This window comes from Nannobrachium achirus, assembly GCF_963921795.1.
Source record: "Nannobrachium achirus genome assembly, chromosome: 1".
NCBI lineage: Eukaryota > Metazoa > Chordata > Actinopteri > Myctophiformes > Myctophidae > Nannobrachium > Nannobrachium achirus.
In genome coordinates, this window is record NC_137810.1 from 15,885,583 (window position 1) to 15,907,009 (window position 21,427).

Here is a 21,427-nt window from a genome sequence, read left to right on the forward strand (position 1 = left end):
GTGACATATAATCAGTCTTTTTAGCCGGGGCTTTTGCCTTTGTGCCACTGTGAAGTCTGCTATCCTCCCCCTTTCTCCCAGCACAACAGTGGCTTTAGGAGGCTGCACACTGGGTTCAGCAGCAGCATTGTCATATTGAAAGTGCTTGTGTAAACAGGGTTACACGATTGCGTTATAATTCAGCCCCTCCCTGGGACCATATGACATTATCAACCAGTGCTATTGTTTAGCCTCAGGTGTTTAATTCTGACTTGGCAGGAAACACCATCGCCCGAGGTGTGTTCTAGACATGAGGAAATGAGGACATCAGAACATCAGAGAGACAGAACTTTAGGAAAATAAAGAGTGCTCATATAGGAAGTGGTCGTCATTTATTTATTTGTTCACCCTCATTTAATCATTTTATTTGTTCTCCTTTTTTGGTGAAGCAGTCAGGTAAAATCACACCCGCGCGAAGTGATACATCGCATGGTATCAAACATGACACAGATGCTCATCACCTTGTATGGGCCGTTCTGTCCGTGACATCAGCTGTGGTGATGTCGGTCTCTGCGTACTTTCTATGACGTTAGTCTCGTGTGACGTCAGTCTCGTGTGACGTCAGTCTCGTGTGACGTTAGTCTCGTGTGACGTTAGTCTCGTGTGACGTCAGTCTCGTGTGACGTTAGTCTCGTACCACAGACATTGGGACACAGTCACACAAAGCCAGACATAAGCCCCCTTTCCACTGACATGGCCCAACACCACACCACTCCACACCGCCCACTTTTGCCAGGTTTTCCCACTACAAGGACCTGGGTAGAGTGGTGTGAAAGTGGTACTAAACATGGTACTAAAAGGTACCCAATCCAGAGTAGGTCTGAGCTGGGCCAAACAGGGCCAAACACTTCATAATGTCTGATCACTCAATGACTTTTCATTTAGATCACCAGGATATAGTTGTAATACATGATAATAGATTCTGTTGTGTAATAATCACTGTTATGATCTATTATAGTGTATTATAATTATCATAGTAATATATTAATACTTTATAGTGTATTATAATCACAGTTATAATCCAATATAATGCATTATAATTAGGATAGTTGTAATACAAATTTATATTGTATTATAATCACAGTTAAACGGGTCAATTTGTTTCTTACCGATAGGGGTACTTTTGTGTAATGTAAATGTAGATATCTTTATGTGGTGCGGTGTGGTATGGTGTGGTGTGGTGCTAAAGTTGCAGTCGAAAAAGGGCTTTAGGAGCGGTTAGCACCACTCAAAAACTATGGAATCCACCGTTTGTCAGCCTTCTGATTGGTCCCTGAGACTCCCTGACTGGCCAACCAGAAAAAAACATTCACTTTTTGCTATCGGGGGTGGAGTTTGTGCAGTGGAGAATGTTGCTTCAGGCTTTCAACGGCGTTCGTGCAGTACGGCCGCGCAAGGTGATAGCGATTTCGCTCATAATGAATAAGCTTCAACAGACTAGTTCACATGGACCTTATCAATGTAACTAAGAGTTACGATTGGGTACATATATTTTAAATGGGCAGAATTACGAAAGCCAGCCTATTATGTGAGTAGAACTATAATCTGGTTGTCATTTTCCTACCCAAGATGCACTGCGCTTTCTCTTTCTATTACTCTCCTCTCTCTGATCCAGAGGATTAAACTAATTAAAACATATATATTTGGGGGGAAACTACTGTTTTGCTATGTAACTACTGTACTTTTTTCTTCCCTTTTTATTAATATCACGTAGATGTGTTTTTTTGGGTACTTTATATAGCTGTAATGAGGCTATGAACAATCTTTTTTCCCCATCCACTTCTACTACCAGTAAGACTCCCTAATCGGGAGATAAGCGACCGTAGGTCACTTATCTCCACAAATAGGGCAAAAATGTGTTTTGCCAAAATCTTCCTGATCCATGTTGATGACATGAGTGTAGACATACTGTGTAGTATTCTGTCCCACTGGGATTAAACAATTAAAACATATATTTTCGGGGGAAACCCCCTGTTTTGCAATGTAACTACTGTACCTTTGTCTTCCCTTTTTATTAATATCACCTAGATGTTTTTCCTTTGGTACTTTAAATTGCAATAATGAGGCAATGAAAATACCCTCTCCCCCCATTCACTGCCACTATAAAAACAATCTGCCCAGGGTCATCTGTACCACCATAGTAACAGGGCAGAATGGGGCGGGATTTGCAAATGAGAGAATTGTGCAGATATCAGAGTCCACATAGAAAAGGCGGGGGCTTCAGTGAGGAGACTTGATGTGACCAGCCAGTGACAAGAACAGATGTAGTGCTACGCTACTACATCGGATTACGGTATGTCTGACAATTCAGACAATTTGATTATGTGTTCAGTTATAGTTTACTAACATGTGAACAAACTTGCCACATTAGGAACAGCTGCCAGTTACATATCCAGAACTTGACCTCGGGAGCAGGCAGGCGAGTCATATGCGCTCCGTTACTTAACATGACAGCTGTCTATAAGCGCTCTCCTATAATGTTAATATGAAAGGGCTCCTCATAATATTAATACAGTAAGATTATTCCATTGCATTGTAGTGACTCGTGACTCGAGTGGTCTCCTGGGGGGAGAGTCCCGAGTCCCTTGGTCCGAGGCCGAGTCAAGTCCAAGTCAAATTAAAATAAACTTTATTTAAAATGCATTGCACAAAACCTGACCATGTTAAGGAACCCTGGCTAATACGACAAATATGCCTTAATACATTATAATTGTCCTATATAACTACAATGTAAAATAAAAAACACCTTAAATATTTGATTTCTCCTAGAAATAGCTAATCACTAAGGGTGCCGGAAAAAATCGATATGAATCGATTATCGGTTTCAACGCTAGCGATACGGCCGCATCGATGCGCGTTTACCCGGATCGGTACAAATCGCGGCCGTATCGGTCGATGTATCGGTCCTAAAGTTAATAATCGGATTATCTGGATTTTAGCATTAAATAATTAACCTGCTGTGAAATTCTGAACTTAGATCTGCGGGAAGCCGCAGATCTACAAGCCCACAGCGTGTTGCATGTGGATGGGTTGTAAACTTATAGATCTGCTACTTCCGACGCGGCACACTGGTGCGTGTATGACGCTAGCAATTGCGCGACACACAGCGACTTGTAAACAAACCAACAACGTGGTAGTTCCATATAACACTATGGATAATTCCAGTGGAGAAACGCAACGTTTGGATGTTATAAGTATGAGACAGTAATGGATTGGATAACACTTTTCCCAGTGGAACCATCAGAAGTCCCTGCACTTCGACAGCAAAGGTAATAATCACAGCATCAGCTTTTATTGCAAAGGGCGAGTATTGGTTTTCAAAGTGGGGTCCGGGGACCCCCAAGGGTCCTTGAGGGAGTTCTAGGGGGTCCTCGACGAAATGATAGGAACCAAATGGACCCTTGGGTATGTGTAACTCAGGGGAGTGTACAAATGGAACCAAATGGACCCTAATGGACCCTTGGGTATGTGTAACTCAGGGGAGTGTACAAATGGAACCAAATGGACCCTAATGGGTCCATTTAAACTTAAGACAAGAGCCTGATCCATGTCAAACTGGGGGTCCTTGACATTGATTTCTTTTAGAACTACTGCAGTAGAGCCATAAGATAACAAGAAGACATGATGTGTGCCAGACTTCAAATGTTGCACTTACTTTATACTGCTGTTGTTACTGTTGTAAAGTGGATCTTTTTGAAATGATCTTATTGACTGAATAACAGCAGGCTCTTTTACTAGTTTTATTTGGTGATCTGATCTGTGGCATTGCTGAGGATTGATCTGATCTGTGGCATTGGTGAGGATGTAATATTTTAGTGTTTCAGTGTTATTATAGCAGCTTTGCAAAGTACAATTATTGCACTGTACTGAAGCCTGAAGGGCCAGGCCTTTTGTGTGTTTGTTTTATATTTCTCCACCTGACCAACTGTAACTGCTAAAGTGAAGCTCTTTGAAATGGGTGTGTGAGACAGATTTTCAAACCATGTCAGTAGGCTTTGTAGTTTACATTAATTATTTTTTGTATCTACATGTCTGTGTCTATTTAGAATGAACACAACAATGACATGATACTAAAATGATTTGTCATCCATCTTTCTTTACAATTTTCTGTTATTCCTTGGTCTTTTATGAGATATTCATTATTTGAAGGTCAGCAATGCTACTTTATAGATTATAGCTTCTTAATTGAATGGAAAATTAATGTTTCATTAAACGTATGTATCAGATCACACCGTATCGCATCGAATCGTATCGAATCCAATCGAATCGCATAAAATTCCACAAAATCGAAATCGTATCGAAATTGCACCGAATCGAATCGTATCGAATCGCTCTGTATGTAAGATGTATCGTCTCTGAATCGAATCGGAGCCCATGTATCGGATACGTATCGAATCGCCATGTAAGGGATGGATACACACCCCTACTAATCACACATGACATTTATGACATCATCAACTTGCGACAGGCATTTCCCCTATTGAGTGAAAGATTAGCTATTTTTAGAAGAAATAAAATAATTGAGGTGTATTTAATTTTACATTGTAGTTATAGAGGACAATTATAATGTATTACGGCTTATTTGTTGTATTAGCCAGGGATCCCTTTAAAGTCGCACTGCAATGGAAGTGCTCAATCTGCTCCACTTCCTTATGGTGACGCATTTCCTTGTGAAACGGACCAGGAAGGTGTGACATAGCACTGGGAGGAATGTGATTTGACGGTCAAAAAGTAGGCCCGTTCGTCTGTCCCAGACAGACTTATAAAATAAACTCTGGCAAGATAAACTCGCGCAAAAAGAGGCCATTCTCTGTGAAAACTGATAAATAAATCAGATATTGCCATATTGTCATTTGATGCAAATTACAGAGCGCATTTGTGGATGTTGTCTATTATGGGGGGTTATATATGCTCTATTCACAACATATTTCTATCTATGTTTGGAAAAAAAGTAGAGAGCTGTTTGAAATAGATGTGGTGCATATTAGCAAGTGTTACAACTTATCAGCAAGGACAATAACTATAAATTGAACCCCTTATATGGAGGTTTTAACGTCTTTTCTTTCGCCACTGAGGGGTGACTAAGAGTCGCATAACCCGTTGTTACACCAAAAGTTGTGACCAATTGAATATTGTTGAATATTTAAATATGATCATATGAAACATCATAGTCACGGTTCGGGTTGACAGCAGCACATCACCGGCAGGCTGACACTCCACCTCTGGTCCCTCTAGTTTATGTAGCTTTTTAAATTATTTCCACACAAAGGGCAAGCTTTTTTTCTTTTTTTTTTTGTGAACCTGTGTTTGTTTTAATAGGTCTACAATATCCTGACCGATGCTGTCGAGATGTAATTGCAGCAATGCGCTAATCAATTACATTCTTTGTTGTGCCAAATCTTGCATAAATACGCACAGGGACACTCACCCATTCTGCTTTTCATCTTATGGTCCGTTCAAGCCCCCATTAGCGTTTATTTTGTGCAATGCATCAGGACAGTACCTGTTCACTTTTCATTGATGAATTACTAGATGAGTGTGGAAATGGTTAAATGAGGCACACAACTCATAAAGCCTTAAGTTGTGAGCTTGTAGAGCTGCTATTTTCACAACCTTTATCTGCAGAACCGAGGCAAACTAAATTGAATGCCTCAACTACTATATTCCAAGTGCTTGTAAGGGTGGGGGGGGTCCCCAGTTAAAATATAATCATTTTTGGGGGTCACGGCCTGAAAAGGTTGAGAACCACTTGCTTAGAGTAATAGTCTCTGTCGGGTAGAAACCTCATAATGTCCAAAATTGTAACTTTTCAAGATTCAAATTCCCAAATGGCAAAAGTAGCAGATCCACAAGCTCAAAAAGAAGGGTGTATCATGCACTCCCATAAAATATACTTCCAATCAGTGATTATAGATTGGAGAAAATAATAATAATTTTCGAGGGAGTGTGTGTGCACAGTTTGGCAGCGACCGGGCGAACGGCGCCGGAGATTAGCTGGTAACGGACAAACGGACGGACGGACGGACGCACGCACGCACGGACGGACGCACGCACGCACGGACGGACGGACGGAGGGGAAAACATACTCTCCCTCAGCCTTCGGCTGGTGGAGACAATAAATTAATATTAGTTAAACTATACAACTCTTCTGTACAGTAAATGCAAGCACACGATTCCCGATGAAGCCGGTCGATCTGGCTCGAGTGTGTGGCGCTGTGACAGGGGTAGGCGGACAAACTTTTATAATAATAAAGAAAGTCGGACAAGTACTATAGTCTGCATTAACTAACACCAGTAAGACTCCCTAATCGAGATAAGCAACCGCCAGGTCGCAGACACAAACTTTAGAAGGCAATCATAGCCAATTAGGAGGGAATATGGGAAATGGGACAGATCCATGTTGATGACATGACTAAGAGATACTGTGTACCGCTTTGCGTGATCTTTGGGTAAAATCTGAGCAGTGTAAAAAAATGTGTTTTGCAAAAATTGGCCTGATGGTGCCGCTAGAAGAGGGAATGTGAGAAATCAGGGCTGGAGGTTGTGGTTTGCCAGCCAAGAAGTGTGTGTGCAAAGTTTGGCATGGATAAGGGCAACGGTGCCAGAGATAAGAGTAGGGCCAAAAGTGTGACGTGACGTGACGTGACGTGACGTGACGTGACGTGACGTGACGTGACGTGACGGACAGACAGACAGACGGACGGACAGCTGGTGGAGCTTTTCATAGTAACTTGCGACCTGACGGTCGCAACTAACTAGCAAACCCAGTAAATAAACAAAACTGAAATTAAGATGTTAAACAATGTCAAAACATTTTCATATGCTTGATAAACTGCATGCATACACAATGAAATGGCCACAGCACATCTTTCAGCAAGAGAAACATGTAGGCCTACTATGATATGAGACAAGTAACGTTGAATTTATATTAAATCGTACGATCCACATGCCCATGCGGTGTGATCTTATAGAGGTCATTTGCGGCTTGCGATGCTGTCATAGATTAAATCTAATTAAGGCTGATGTAAGGGCAGAGGGGGCGAACGATGGTAAAAATATCTCTGAGGAATCAATACAAGTACGATACAGCTATGATCGATGCTATGATCGATGCTCTTTTACCGGTTAGCTGCAGTATGGAAGCTCCCTGATACACCTGCTTGACTCTGTCAACATTTTACTTGTATGGTCTCATTAGTCAAAACCCTACACCACTCTCTCTCTCTCTCTCTCTCTCTCTCTCTCTCTCTCTCGCAGAGAGATGTGGGATTTTAACGTGGAAAGATAGGCGTCTCTTTCTGTCCAATCAGGTGAAAAAGTAGGTGAGCGTGTGAAGGAATGCGTTTGAATATTAACTTCACATAAAACAAGTTTTGACACGGCTGAAATGATCGCTCAAGGGAAATGTGATATCTTGAAGCATTAATTGATGTAATCCACATTTTAAGGAGGTATGGGAATCATCTCATGTTGTACGTAGCCTTATACTCTTGCGGCTATCAAATTTTAGATTACGTTATATGTAAATTAGACTGCACAATAGGGTGAATGGTGTGTAGGGGATGGAGCTCGGAGCTTTAGTGTTAAACATACTGATTGTGTATGTTTGTGTTTTGATTAGTATGGCAGTCTTATTTTACCCAGAGACAAGAGAGCTTTGGATAACCACTGACAAACACTAAATGGAGCTTTGTGTAAAGACCTTCACAGGATTCAATCCAATGCCAACATCATTTCAAAGAGGGACTCTGCGGGATTTAAGAACTATTTTTGCTCTAAGCCAACTGGAAGTCTCATCTTCAGAGGTTTCATTCGGCTGAAAAGAGATGTGACCCAAGGGCATCGTCATTAAATAAATGACAAAAAGAAAGAACGGCTAAATAGAAAAAATATGACAAGCACACTGTAGATTACCTCTAATCCTAGTAAACATGACAGTGAGTGCACATTAAGCATGAGCCCTGAACAAAAGGTTATGGATTTTGTCTCTACGTTTGCATTGTTACCGTGGGGTCAGTCGGCAAATTAGACTGTACATGAAGCACTTGGCATAAATACTTTAATTACCAATAGTTAGATAACATGAAACTCAACACACATTGTTGCTGTTGCGCAGTATGTCCAAAACTGTTACTCTTCAGGAAATTAGGGAAAAAGAAACTGTTCAAATGGATCTAGTGTAGTTATGATATAGTCACAAGCTCTTGTGTATAGTTTTCATTGATTCATTTTGTACACAACTCACAGATAGACTTAACCACTTTCAAAATGGCATCCTTGTTTTGGGCATGTCATAATAGAGATAGAGATACAAGGTTTCTGCCTGACATTGACCATATACGTCAAGTTCTATCAACTGTGAAGTGTGAACAGAATCTGTGGTTCTTAAGCTGGTTGCACACTGCTGCGTTTTTCGGGCCGAATATCGGAGTGAATTTCGGAGCACGCAAATAAAAAAATCAACCTCACGTTATGTCAATCACGTTTGCACACTGCCGCCTGTTTCGCGCACCACTCGGTCCCTTGCTCTCTCTCTCTCTCTCTCTCTCTCCTTGCCCTGAAAAACGCATTTCGCAACGAAAAACGCAGCAGTGTGCAACCACCTTTATACCCTCTTACAAGTAAGAATATTTGGCATGTCTCTCTCAATAGCAGAGAAAGTGGTTCTCAAACTTGTTTGCCTGCAGTACCCCCTTCCCCTGACTACAGCATTTTGTTTAGAAAAGTTGACATCAAAAGTCCAGTTTTCATACCAATATGTTCAAATATGTTCAAATAAACATAACAGTTGTAATTTGGTTTAACAATTTACATCTGAGCAGGTTCACACAAAGGCTGTCATGCTTTAACATTGACCACAACACTAAAATAGTAAATACATATTCCCGTTTTCTAGTTTATTCTCATGTACCCCCTGCAGTACCCCTGCGTACCACTAGGGGGTAGTCCCATTTGAGAAACACTGCCATAGACTAAGTAGCGAGCAAGAATATATAGACTTTGTCTGTCGAGAAGTGTGAATTGTTTGTGACCATACCGAGCAAAAGCCATTCCTGGTTGAATGTTTTTCATCTAGGGCCGAAACAATGAATCAACAGAAAATGTACCTAATTTAATTGTTACCTGCCCTCTATACCTTAATATTAATATATTGTTCATATTTTATGTAAAGTAGATATGTCTAATATGTGGAGCATTCCCATTTGTGGGAATGCTTGTCGTTGTTGCATGTTATAACATTTGAAAACCACTCGAGCAATTATAGGATTTCTTGTTTGAGCTCAGATAACGCATTATGAGCATTGACCATCATTTTGTTCTTTATTATAACCTTATTTTATGGTCAGTAAAAAAGATACGTTTGATGAGTCAAACAGTTTTAAAAAATAATGGTGACTTAAATAACGGTAGTTGCATCCTCTTGGTTCTTGTCAGGAGGGAAGGAGAGGGGATGCGCATCTTCTGGGACCGGATGAGAGAGCCCTCCTTCACGTCCAGGTGGAACCCCTTCACCACAGACTATCCCTTCATTACCTTCACCTGCCACCCTGTCAGGGACATCAACGAGAACTTCACCACCCTCTGTGATGTAAGTCAAAGACCCAGCAGCGACACGGTTAGGGATGGGACGATATGAACATTTCACATCACGATTATTGTGACCAAAGAAATCGTGATTTACGATATTATCACGATAATCCCGACATCCATTATTCTGGGGCGGAACATTTGCCAAAAAAGTGCACATCATTGCCAAAGAATCGGCAGAGAGTGGAAAAAAGAACAATAGAGGGTTTAAATCAGGGGTGCCCAAAAGGTAGATTGTGATCTACCAGTAGATCACAAAGGCTGTGCAGGTAGACCACATGACATAAACATATATAATTAAAATCACAAAACCCCTCTTTTTGACATCTGTCAATTAAGGTGAATTGATTGACATCAAGAAGGGCCTGTCATCTCCCTTCATGGCTTCTAAAGTAGGCAAATTGGGGGGTTCTTTGCAATGCTACGAAAACAAAGCATTGCAAAGAACCCGAAAATCTACCACTTCCATACAGAATGGAATGAAGACTTTTCCCCCCCACTATTTCCCATTCCATGTGTGTGTAATGCCAGTGCCGCTATTCCAAAGCCCCCTCACGTACATTTTTTGGGGTGGGTAGATCACGTTGAGCTGATCATTCTAAAAGTAGTCAAAAAAGTGTGGGCACCCCTGGTTTAAATGGTACCAGATATGAAGCTCAGCAAATACAAGGTGAATTGATCCCAGTGCATGACGAAGGACGATGTCACGATAAATTAAATCTCCATGATACGATTATCGTGAGTGTTTTTATCGTAAATTAAATCTCCATGATACGATTATCGTGAGTGTTTTTTATCGCGATAAGCGATAATATTGTGTATCGTCCCATCCCTAGACACAGTGTGGCAACAATTTGATTAGTCAGCAAGCATTGATCAGCAGCATCATTTGTAACGTATCTGCCATGACATGTTGTAGACTAGAGTACATGACTCATGACTTCTCCTCTGTCACCAGTCAGTGTAGTTACAAGTAACTTTAAAAGCTGCATGCCTAAGGAAATGGTTTTCCTTGGAACTGGAGGTCAGATAACAGATGAAATGCTTTTCCTTGGAACTGGAGGTCAGATAACAGATCAAAAGGAGACGTTTAACCATAACTGAGGGCTGCATGTTTATTTACAGTACCACTTATACCGAACGTAATGTTTTACGATACGACGTTAATTCTGTCAACGCTTGTGTTCACGGTGGGTGCCTAACCCGTTGTTTTGACAAAACTCCGATAGAGGCGATGCCGTGTTTTGAAATGCTGTTTGGGAATAACTGCATAAAACAAGATGCTGGTGCAAAACTGAAATTGTGGAAGTTGGGAAAGAGATGACGTATCTTGAACCGAGCATGTCATAACATTTCACTTGTACCGTGGAAAACTTTGTCCACTAAATAAGTATCAGGTTTAAGAGAATAATACTACAACATGTGCTCAGGAGAGAGTGCAGAACTTCCAGTGCTGACCAGCTAGCGGGCGACTCCAATCCCAGTCCGATGTCACTCCACAAGGTCCCCTTTGGCGACATTCCAAAAACTGGAAGTGACTGTGGCCCAGGGAAGTTTACTGTCAAACATTCCCTCGATTCATTTACTCAAACTATAATATATATACCCTAGCAGTCAAAAGTTTGGACACAGCTTCTCACACACATTGAATGAAAGGGTGTGTGAGTGTCCAAACCTTTGACGGGTAGGGTATATTTTTGTGATTGGTTACGCACCCTTCAATCAGTGCCAATCAGTGTGAAACATTTGTCAGTTCTTCCTTGATCCATAACCAACCTTTCCACGATGTTTGGTGCAAATCCAGTCATATCGTTTTGAAATACAGTATCTTGCTAATAGACAGATAGACAGTCAGACAGACAGACAGACAGACAGACAAATGGTCAGTCAGACAAACAGATATAAATAGGGGTAGGGGCGGAAACATGACCTCCTTGGCGGAGGTAATAATAAGAATAATACTCATGAAGTGCATCTAATGCGACACCCATTGAGCTGCATTCTTGCTCGATTGGCTTCCGGGTTTTTGCACACTGAGTGTGAGACTATGGTTTGACAAAGCGCCCAGCAGCGGTCCTTGAGAATGAGAGGTGTGCCTTACAGGGCCCCTTAAAGAATACCCTGAGTGCAGACAGCTTAGGCGTCACAGCGGACGGGTGATTTGACAGCGACTTTGACCCCTTGGCCTCTGCCTCCGTCATCCCTCTGCTTCCGTCTCACTTTCCACACACCTTATCCCACCTGCATCTGCCTAGCTGACAAACGTGGCCCACTGTTAGGGCTGTCACGAGAAAGGGCAAACCAGACTAGATGGCATGTCCCTGCAGAATGCTATGGCAGACATGCTACTTAATTCATTTTAATTCTTTTTTTCTTTTATGCCCAGACCGCCAAACATGTCTAAGCACGTGTTTTTGTCTTTTTGAATTTTTCACAAGTTGGTGAACAGCCCCATCTGAAAAAAAAACAAAAAAACAAAATGGGAATCACACCGGTACCGGAACACATGAAAAGTGAGATCTGCATTCGTTCCTGTCTATTCTTTTAACAGAAACGTCCTTATCTCCGCTCCTGTGTTTGTGGTGCGAGTGAGAGCAACACACGCTGTTTCAATTCGTCATAACTCGAGAACCGCTATTCAAAATGACTTGCTTTTCCCCCCGCGGAAGCACAGAAATTACCTCTAGTCGTTGCCATCATTCAGGGGATCGATTGTACTGGAGTTTTAAAATATTCTAAATACTAAATATTCTGTTACTACTTGAAAAGGTAAGGAAAAACGAAAAATAACTGGCAGTGGTTAGTGGTTTGGTTAAATATTCTTTGCAGTGAATAAATGGCTGACTGTGTCACCAGCAAAAACTCCTCCACACCATCACACTTGCTCCTTCATGCTTCACGTTTGGAACTACACATGTGTGTACCCACGCTGCGTCGCAGAAAGATGCTGCAACTGGATCCAAAAAGCAAACTATAGGACAGATTCCCACCATGTCTATTGCTTATGTTTGTTAGATCAAGCAATTGTCGTCTTATTGATCTCCTTAGTTGTGGTTTCTTTGAGGTAATAGTACCACGAAGGCCTGATTCAAACCCTCTGGACGGCTGATGTAGAGTTGGTTCTGTAACTTTTTTATTTGGACTATGGTGACGCTACAAGCTCACAAGATTGTAGATTGACTATTTAATTTTTTTTTCCTCTTTGATATTGATATGCCCAAAATAGATTTCATTTCGATTACGGTAAATCTATTGGTTCGATGAACTGTTACACCACTAACCATGTTTTTAAAGTATATATCCGGTATAATACACCTCTTTTAACTCATTTAGTGCCCATGAAATTAACGGATTATAAAGTCCACGATGCCACCTTCAGGCTGGCATCACCGCCGTTATCTTATTTTGAAGGCCAGAAGTACACAGCGCAATCACTTCCGGTCTGACGTCATCGGGTCGTGCGCTGGAACCGATCCGTGTCCACGTGGAGTTGTGTAATGGCCGACCGGGAGCTTTTATAACTGTGTAACATAAGCGAGCATCTGCCTCCATCCTAGCTTCTAAAGTGTAGTTTTGAGATAATGGACATTAAAGATGAGATCCCCCGTCCACCTCAATGTTATGGATGGGACTATTTTGTGCTCGTGGAGCCGTGATGATGCGAAATCAGCGACGGATTTCGTCTCCGGACCTGCGGCCATTCTTCTCGGTAATGTACTCGCCGTTACAGTAATATATTACTTTTCCTGAGATATCTCGTGAATGGCACTACAGATACTCGAGTACATTTCACGAGATATCTCGGGAATGGCACTAGATGAGTTAAGAAAGTGGTCATGATTACCACCTCTAGATGGCAGAGCTGTATGCTAGAGAGATCATTTTTATCATAGTTATAAGTTATAACTTAAAACTACTGGATATTTCTCAGTATGCTACTTTTGTGTTCACTAATTCGTCGCATTACATTTATAGATTTTCTACCCACATTTGCTAAGCTACAGGAGCACTGAAGTATTTGCTTTGTGTGAGTGACAAAAGAATTACGTTTCTGTGGTATTGTGGCACTGCACACAATTGCCACATTGATTACTAGCTTACGATTCAGTAAGGAGTGAATAGTGTCTGGGAAGGAAAACATCTTGGCTTTCTCAAAGTTCACAAGAACTAAATTGTTTCTCAGGTTATTGCACTCTTTATTGCGACCGTACAGTAGGTCGCAGTTTACTATCAGAACCGTCACAGCTTGTCCGTACCCGTCCGTACCCGTCCGCCCGGTAACGCCTGACACTGTGGTTCCCCTGACACATCACTGAGACATCACAGGTGACATCACAGTGATGTCAGATACTCAGAGCAGAGATATCCATATATGGGCACTTCTCTCTCACACACACACACACACCACTTTTTATACACTTCCAGTGTAGTGTATAAAAAGAATAGGCAGACACAGAGACCATTCTCCCCTTTTGTCCACAGATCCAGAAGTTCCGCGAGCAGCTCAAAGAGGCGGCTCAGAAAGCCCATGCCTCGAAGCCTGTTCCTGGGAAGGCCAACGGTGTCTTGGAGCTGAATCAGCCCATCCAGATCGAGGCCTACGTAGGCCTCATGTCTTTCATTGGCAACCAGAACAAGCTGGGCTACTCCCTGGCCCGAGGGAACATTGGATTCTGAGGCCTTCGCTTCTGCATTCCAGAAGACTTTTTCTATGTAGTTACTGTCAGATAGCAGGTGAATATTTTTATATACACGGATCTTTGAGGTCCTGTTGAGCACTTACCGTTAGGCCTAGGATTATTGAATGCTTTAACTATTGAAAAATAGCAGATATACAAGCTTGCAGCGCGGTTGTAGATCTGCTATTTTTGAAAAATCGTGAAAATTTGAATTTTGACCCGATTTTTACCCTATTCTATAAGTGTCTTTTGAATCCTTCTAAGGTTTCTTTTTAAAAACCTATGTTTCTATGTCAGCAATCTGGCCAGCCATCGTCAAAGAAAAGGCCCTTTTCACTTAAATGGAGCTCAGTTAGTCTGTTCTTGAGAGACTTCTATGTCAGTGGTTCTCAAACCTTTTCATGTGAAGGACCCCCAAAATTATATTTATTTGGCCACGGACACCCATCTCAAAATATTTAGTTCCAGGGACCACCCAGAAGCAAAATAGCAAAATTTGAGTTACAAGCGTTCGCTTTGAAAATACATATATTCAAAGATTTGCACACATTTTCACGACTTTTTCAAAAATAGCAGATCTACAAGCTCGCAGTGCGGCACTCGGTGCCGCGCTGTGAGCTTGTATATCTGCTATTTTTCACTGGTTAAAGCATTCAATAATTCTACTAGGCCTAAATGGGTTAAAGATGTAGACAAGCCTTTTTAGATTATAGCGGGATGGTGCTGGGATGCTTTTCTATGTACTGTACGTCTTGTTTTGTGTGACCTATTTTTCTATTTTGGAAAGTGTAGATACTTAAGTCATGCCATGATCCTTAAAGTGTGCTATATGATCTTTCAATTACACTATACACAGACACCCTACCAGTCTGTGCTGCAGGAATATCTCAGAACTATCCATATTTCAGCCCAGCTGTTGAAGAGATGATGGATCCCCGCTGATCTCAAGGAGCTTTGAGTCGCTCGCTGCCGTGTCAGTGATGTGGTAATTCAACACTGTCACAACGGGAGCCCTTTTTTCATCCCCCGGTTAAAAGCCCATCCCTGTGCCACTCGGCTCCCTTAGAGGTTTACTGGAGCATGGGGGCACATTAGTCGGTTTTGTTTTTAGCATTCATAGTGGATTATTACAGAGGCATAAGGTGCTGGGATTTCCCCTAGATTTGTGTGTGTGTGTGTGTGTGTTTGTGTTGCATACCAGCCTCGCTGATTATTGTTTGTTTTGTTTGGTGCACCGCTGACAAACAATGTTCTATATATCTTCTACTTTTACTTTTATACTGTAAGTGTGTGTCAGTACGTGTGTGTTCCATTCACAGAGCACTTACTATATTTTTTTTTTTTTTTTTTTTTTTTTTTTTTTTGAGTCGTATACACACACACAAGCGCGCACAGACACACACACAGACACACGCACCGTGAAAATAAAATGCCAAAGTGACACATCCGTTTGGATATCCTAATATGACGTATAACGTTTACACTATGCTGAAAATGACATATGTAGTGTATTTTCAGGCACAGCCTGACTGTGACTCCTTGCAAAGCCAAACTGAATTGGCTTTGCACACTCTGCTTCTAGAAAATTATGTGACCATATTGTGGAGAGATACTTACTGTACTTACTGCTATAAAATGGTGTGACCATTATTGTGGAGATACTTACTCACTGCTATAAAATGGTATGACCATATTGTGGAGATTCTTACTGTACTTACTGCTATAAAATGGTGTGACCTTACTTACTTACTGCTTACAAATGCATGAGTCAAACTGTGCAAGACTAAAGCCTGACTCTCCCTAAATTCTGAGCCAAGAAGGTTGCCCTTTGTATCTTGTGCACTCCACATTTGTTTTTACACCCCATTGTTGCGGAACCGGTCACATTTTCATACACAATGTTTGAGTGTTCAAAAGTGCAACACTAAACCAATAACACAACCATTTTGTGACTAATTCCCATCGTAATTTGTGAACAGATCCTTTTCTGATTGACAACGTGTAAAACAAACAAACAAACCAAAGTCCTTTTTTTGAGCCCTTGAGGAAACAAGGTCAAGTAGACAGTCCCTCAAACACAAGCAGCTGTTATTGCAAAAAAGGTAAAGTATACGTTTAAGTTCAGCACCTCGAGGATCGTGTATCATAACCGTAGGGTTGGAAGGGGTTAACGTTGTTTCCTCCCAGGATGAGGCTGTGCCTCTAATCCTGGATCAAGCGCTGCTCTGCCCCGGAGCAGAGAGCACCTCATCCATATTTCTGCTCTGCAAGTTGTAAAAGATGTACAAAGAAAAGCCGGATTAGCACATGTAGTCCGGGAACGCATTATTCTTTATGCTTTAACTTTTACAAAATAGCAGATCTACAAGCTCACAGCGCTGTGAGCTTGTAGATCTGCTATTTTGAAAAAAATCTTTGAATATTTTGTCCAGGTTGTCTTCTGGTGTCTTCTAAATCCTTCTAAAAAAACATTTTTGTGTGAAAACATATGTCGTTCTCAAACTTTTTCATGTCAATGACCCCCAAAATTACATGTAGTGTATTTGGCCGTGGACCCCCATCTCAAAATATGTTGTTCCAGGGAATTCCCAGAAGCAAATATTTGAGTAAGAAATGTTTGCTTTTAAAAAAAGATATATTCAAAGATTTGCAAAAAAAAATCATTTTTTTTCTCCAAAAATAGCAGATCTACAAGCTCGCAGCCGCGCTGTGAGCTTGTATATCTGCTATTTTTCAATAGCTAAAATAATTCTAGGTCTAAATGAGTTAGCTGCCAGAGAACATATAAAGTAATGTAGCGAGGGCGCCTCCAGATCATGGCTGCAAGATTGCACAATTGGGTTCAAAGAAAGAAATGGCACACTCGACATGTTTTGAATATGCCTCCCGATTTTTACTATGTTCTGTCCACATTAAGATTATGTAATTGAATTGGGGCGTTGCATAGGGCAGTGGTATACAAATGGAACCAAATGAACCCTAGCGGGTCCATTTGTATACTGTCAGAGTTGAGGAGAGAGCTGGGAAACCTTGGAATTTGAAAGTGTGAGAAACACTGGCATAGGCCGGGTATCAGCAAATTTTCAAAACAAAATGCGTGAACACGCAACTTGCCGTCTTGGAGTAAGGCTTTCACATTAGCTGTTTTCTCGGTGTAGTGTGTGTAAGATAAAGATGTGATACACTTGATACGACATCAATGGCCAGTGTTGTAGTAATAACTCTTTCATTATCATTCAGTGGTGATGTGTACCTCTTGGTTTCCATGGTTGTGCATAATAACAGTAATTTCAGTCATCATGTGGAACCAACCTTTTATTGTGCTTCACTACAGGCAGGGGGAAAGGAATGGAGCGCAACCCTTCATGAACCCATGCTGTACTCTGTACAGTACAGTATGTCACAGAATACTTTAACCCATTTAGGCCTAGAATTATTGAATGCTTTAACCAGTGAAAAATAGCAGATATACAAGCTCGCAGCGCGGCACCAAGTGCCACGCTGCGAGCTTGTAGATCTGCTATTTTTGAAAAAGTTGTGAAAATGTGTGCAAATCTTTGAACATTATGTATTTTTAAAGCGAACGTTTTGTAACTCAAATTTTGCTTCTGGGTGGTCCCTGGAACTAAATATGTTGAATGGGGGTCCGTGGCCAAATAAATATCATTTTGGGGGTCCTTCACATGAAAAGGTTTGAGAACCACAGACATAGTAGTCTCTCAAGAACAGACTAACTGAGCTCCAGTTAAGTGAAAAGGACCTTTTCTTTGACGATGGCTAACCAGATTGCTGACATAGAAACATTTGTTTTTCAAAAAACCTTAGAAGGATTCAAAAGACACTTATAGAATCGGGTGCCGCGCTGTGAGCTTGTATATCTGCTATTTTTCAATAGTTAAAGCATAAAATAATGATACAAAATAAAGTGTACCCGTTCTAAATGGGTTGTTAAACTACTTATTAAAATGTTTTGTCCCTGTTTTAAAGGGATATTTCACTTTCAAAAAAACTTTTGGTAATTCAATCATCTACTCAGGCTTTTATGAACACCCTGGACAGTTTTTAATTTGCTTGATTCAATATTTAGGTATTTGATATAAATGTTATCAGTCCTCCTCCTCCAGGGCTTCTCCCCCCATTGTAACTTCAAACCCCATTTTAACCATGATAGATTAATTAAAAACACCCATTATTTTTTCTGGTGACTTATAGTACCCTCCTAATATGTGAGCAGGCCGTGTTTTTGAGATAAGCGACCAACGGTCGCTTATCTCCCGATTAGGGAGTCTTACTGGTTTATCTTTAATTTATTTTTTATTGTATTTAAAAAAAAAAAAAAAAAACATTTTCCAAAAGTTGAAAAAATAAATGAAAAGGGTCATTGAAAAACATGGCCTGCTCACGTATAAGGAGGAGGGTAGTATGAGTCATCAGAAAAAAATAATGGGTGTTTTTAATTGAGCTATCATGGTTAAAATGGAGTTTGAAGTTACAATGGGTGTATATGGGGAGAGGCCCTGGGCCTGGAGGGCCTGATAACATTTACATCAAATATCTAAATATTGAATAAAGCAAATTAAAAACTGTTCAGGGTGTTCATAAAAGCCTGATTATAGACGATAAAATGACAAAGTCTTTTTGAAAGTGGAATGCATCTCTTTCAGGGTTGCTTAGTTGTGTGCTGGTGTCGGAAATAGCAGATCTATAAACTCACAACACGTAGATTTGCTGTTTTTGGTGTGTGCGACTGCACGCAACTGTAAATCAACTGTTACTCATAGTATATGATTAGCTTCTATAGCGCAGTTATGAAAAAGGGTAGGTATGGGAGTGTACTGTATGTTTCTGTGAGCAAAGTGCACTCGGGTGAGAGAACATAGGTGTGTCCTCTCACCCTGTCCTTAGATGTACCTTTTGCATCAGAAAGATCAGAATGACTGTAATTAGACTGCTGCCTAGCATGCACGAGCAATGAGTATGTTTTTCATACCAATTCACGCGAAATTAATTCATTGACCACATGAACCCTATTCTGAACGCTTTTCTGCGGCAAACATTAGCAGCTCTAGAAGCACACGTGTCACGTTGTGTGAAAAAGGAGTGTACCAAATATAGACCCCTGGGGGATCCCAGTCCACTAGAGTTTAAGTGAGAAACTGCGAACAGTACACGCAGGACTGCAGGTGAATGCAGATACAACCATAAAATAGTTGTTGTACTCGCTGTAGACTGACACGCAGTACCAGTGTACATTACATGATGTGGAAGAGTAGTTTCAGCTTCCTTTTTAGTTATAGAGAAAGAGGTATGGCATTATGTGACAAATAATCAGTATACTTTTTAGTTGCATGTTTACAATGTTTGCAATGAATAACATTTCTTATTCATGACTGGAATTAATACAACTCATTTGGAAATCATCAAAATGCCTGGTGTGATGCGATCAAGCATCATTCCTCAAGTTTTCTTCTTGCGTTAATGGAGTCCAGAATGCAGCTTAGTATTTTACTGATTACAAGAGAAGATGTGTAAATGTGATTAACCTTTATCACTCTGCTGTGCATTCAGGCGTGTACTGTATCATTGTGCTGGTGAAAAGCACTGCGTAGACTCACAAAATTAATCACCTTCCAGGCCTTCTAATGGGTGCATTCCATTCTGGAAAGGTAAGCTGTTGCCTGGGGCTAAAGAATATGGCTTAGCCGTCCAATTATTTTCCACAGGTACAACATCAAACTGATCAACTGGCAGGCTGCTGCACCTCTCCTGACAGTTGCTAAAGATTGGCATTAACACACTCGCACAATAATCCAGAGCAATTCTGTTTAGGTTGGGTTTGTCCCAAGAGAAATCTATGGCAATCTCTGAAAATTACCTTAATTTTCTTTTGGTGTGTACTGTAGGCTGTCTATTGTGTGCTATATGATAACTATAATCGCCTACTGTGAAGTGCTGTATTTATATTCTATTAATCTATTAGCCATATGAACCCTAACGTCCCTATTCTGGGCATGTACTGTAGGCGAACATTAGACAAAAATAGACAAACATTCTGCGGTACCCAAAGTACCCAATCTACAACTCGCAATGCATTGCAACGCGACACGTGAGCTTGTGGGGCGGCAGTGGCTCAGGGGTAGAGTTGCCGTCTTAGAACACAGAGGGTTCCCGAAGGGTTCCCAGTTCGATCCTGGGCACCCCAGAGTTGGTGTCGAAGAGTCCTGGAGCAAGACTGAGTCTGAACCCTACTATAGTTGCTCCCGGTGAGCAGGTTGGTGCCTTGCATGGTTTCCTTCCATCGGTGTCTGAATATTTGTGTGAATGGGAGAATGTAATGCACAATCTCTGTAAAGCGCCTTGGATAAAGTGCTATATAAATGCACCATTTACTTGTAGATCGGCTATTTTTGACTAAGATTTGGTGTAGACTAGAGGGAAAAATGGAGGGGGCAAAGTATAGACCCCTCAGGGACTGTGGTCAGTGGAGTATGGCATTTAGATGGATATAACACTCCCAGAATACTCCAGAGCAAATCAGTTTAGGTTCGGCTGCCACTTATCCCAAGAGAATTCTATGGCAATCTCTGCAATTTTCTTGTAATTGTCTTTGGTGTGTGGGCTTTCTAATGTACAGCATATATATTCTTAATAATTAATGCCATATGAACTTTATACTGTACTTGAGCTAACCTAAATATTACCTCAGTAATTAAGTACATCCCTTTTATACTTTTATTGAGCTAGAAATTAAGCACTTTGAGAAAGAGGCAGTGTAGAGTGGCTCTTCCGATTTCTAACCACAAGAGCAATTTTCAAACGTTTAGAAAAATAGCCTCTCATAGCTCACAACATGTTGCACTTGCATCCTGACACATTGTGAGCTTGTAGATCTGCTATTTTTTGAAAGGTTTTTCCTATAATGATATGCCAAAGTAGGGACATTTTGACGATGGGTTCCCAGATTGGGTTGAAAGTGGTTAAAAACAGATGGAACCTTGAGGCCTTGAGGTTAATGCAGCTGTAGTGTTTTTCTTAAAGGTCAACTTGCAGCACGGTCATTCGCAGTCTCCTCCTCCCTCTCTGCAGCTCCAAGCAGTCAGTTTGCTGTCTTGTGATGTGAG

The 21,427-nt window shown here is 41.1% G+C and overlaps 1 protein-coding gene across 1 annotated transcript in view; it reads left to right on the forward strand.

Annotated features, from left to right (window-relative positions):
* The window catches only part of tprg1 (tumor protein p63 regulated 1), a gene marked incomplete at its 3' end in the record, with an annotated part of 37,810 nt that extends 23,506 nt beyond the window's left edge, over positions 1 to 14,304 (forward strand). The window contains exons 6-7 of the mRNA XM_080733392.1: positions 9,475 to 9,628; positions 14,110 to 14,304. Coding sequence (XP_080589518.1) covers positions 9,475 to 9,628; positions 14,110 to 14,304 — 349 coding nt within the window. The remainder of the gene's footprint in view (positions 1 to 9,474; positions 9,629 to 14,109) is intronic.
* Positions 14,305 to 21,427: the final 7,123 nt, after the last annotated feature.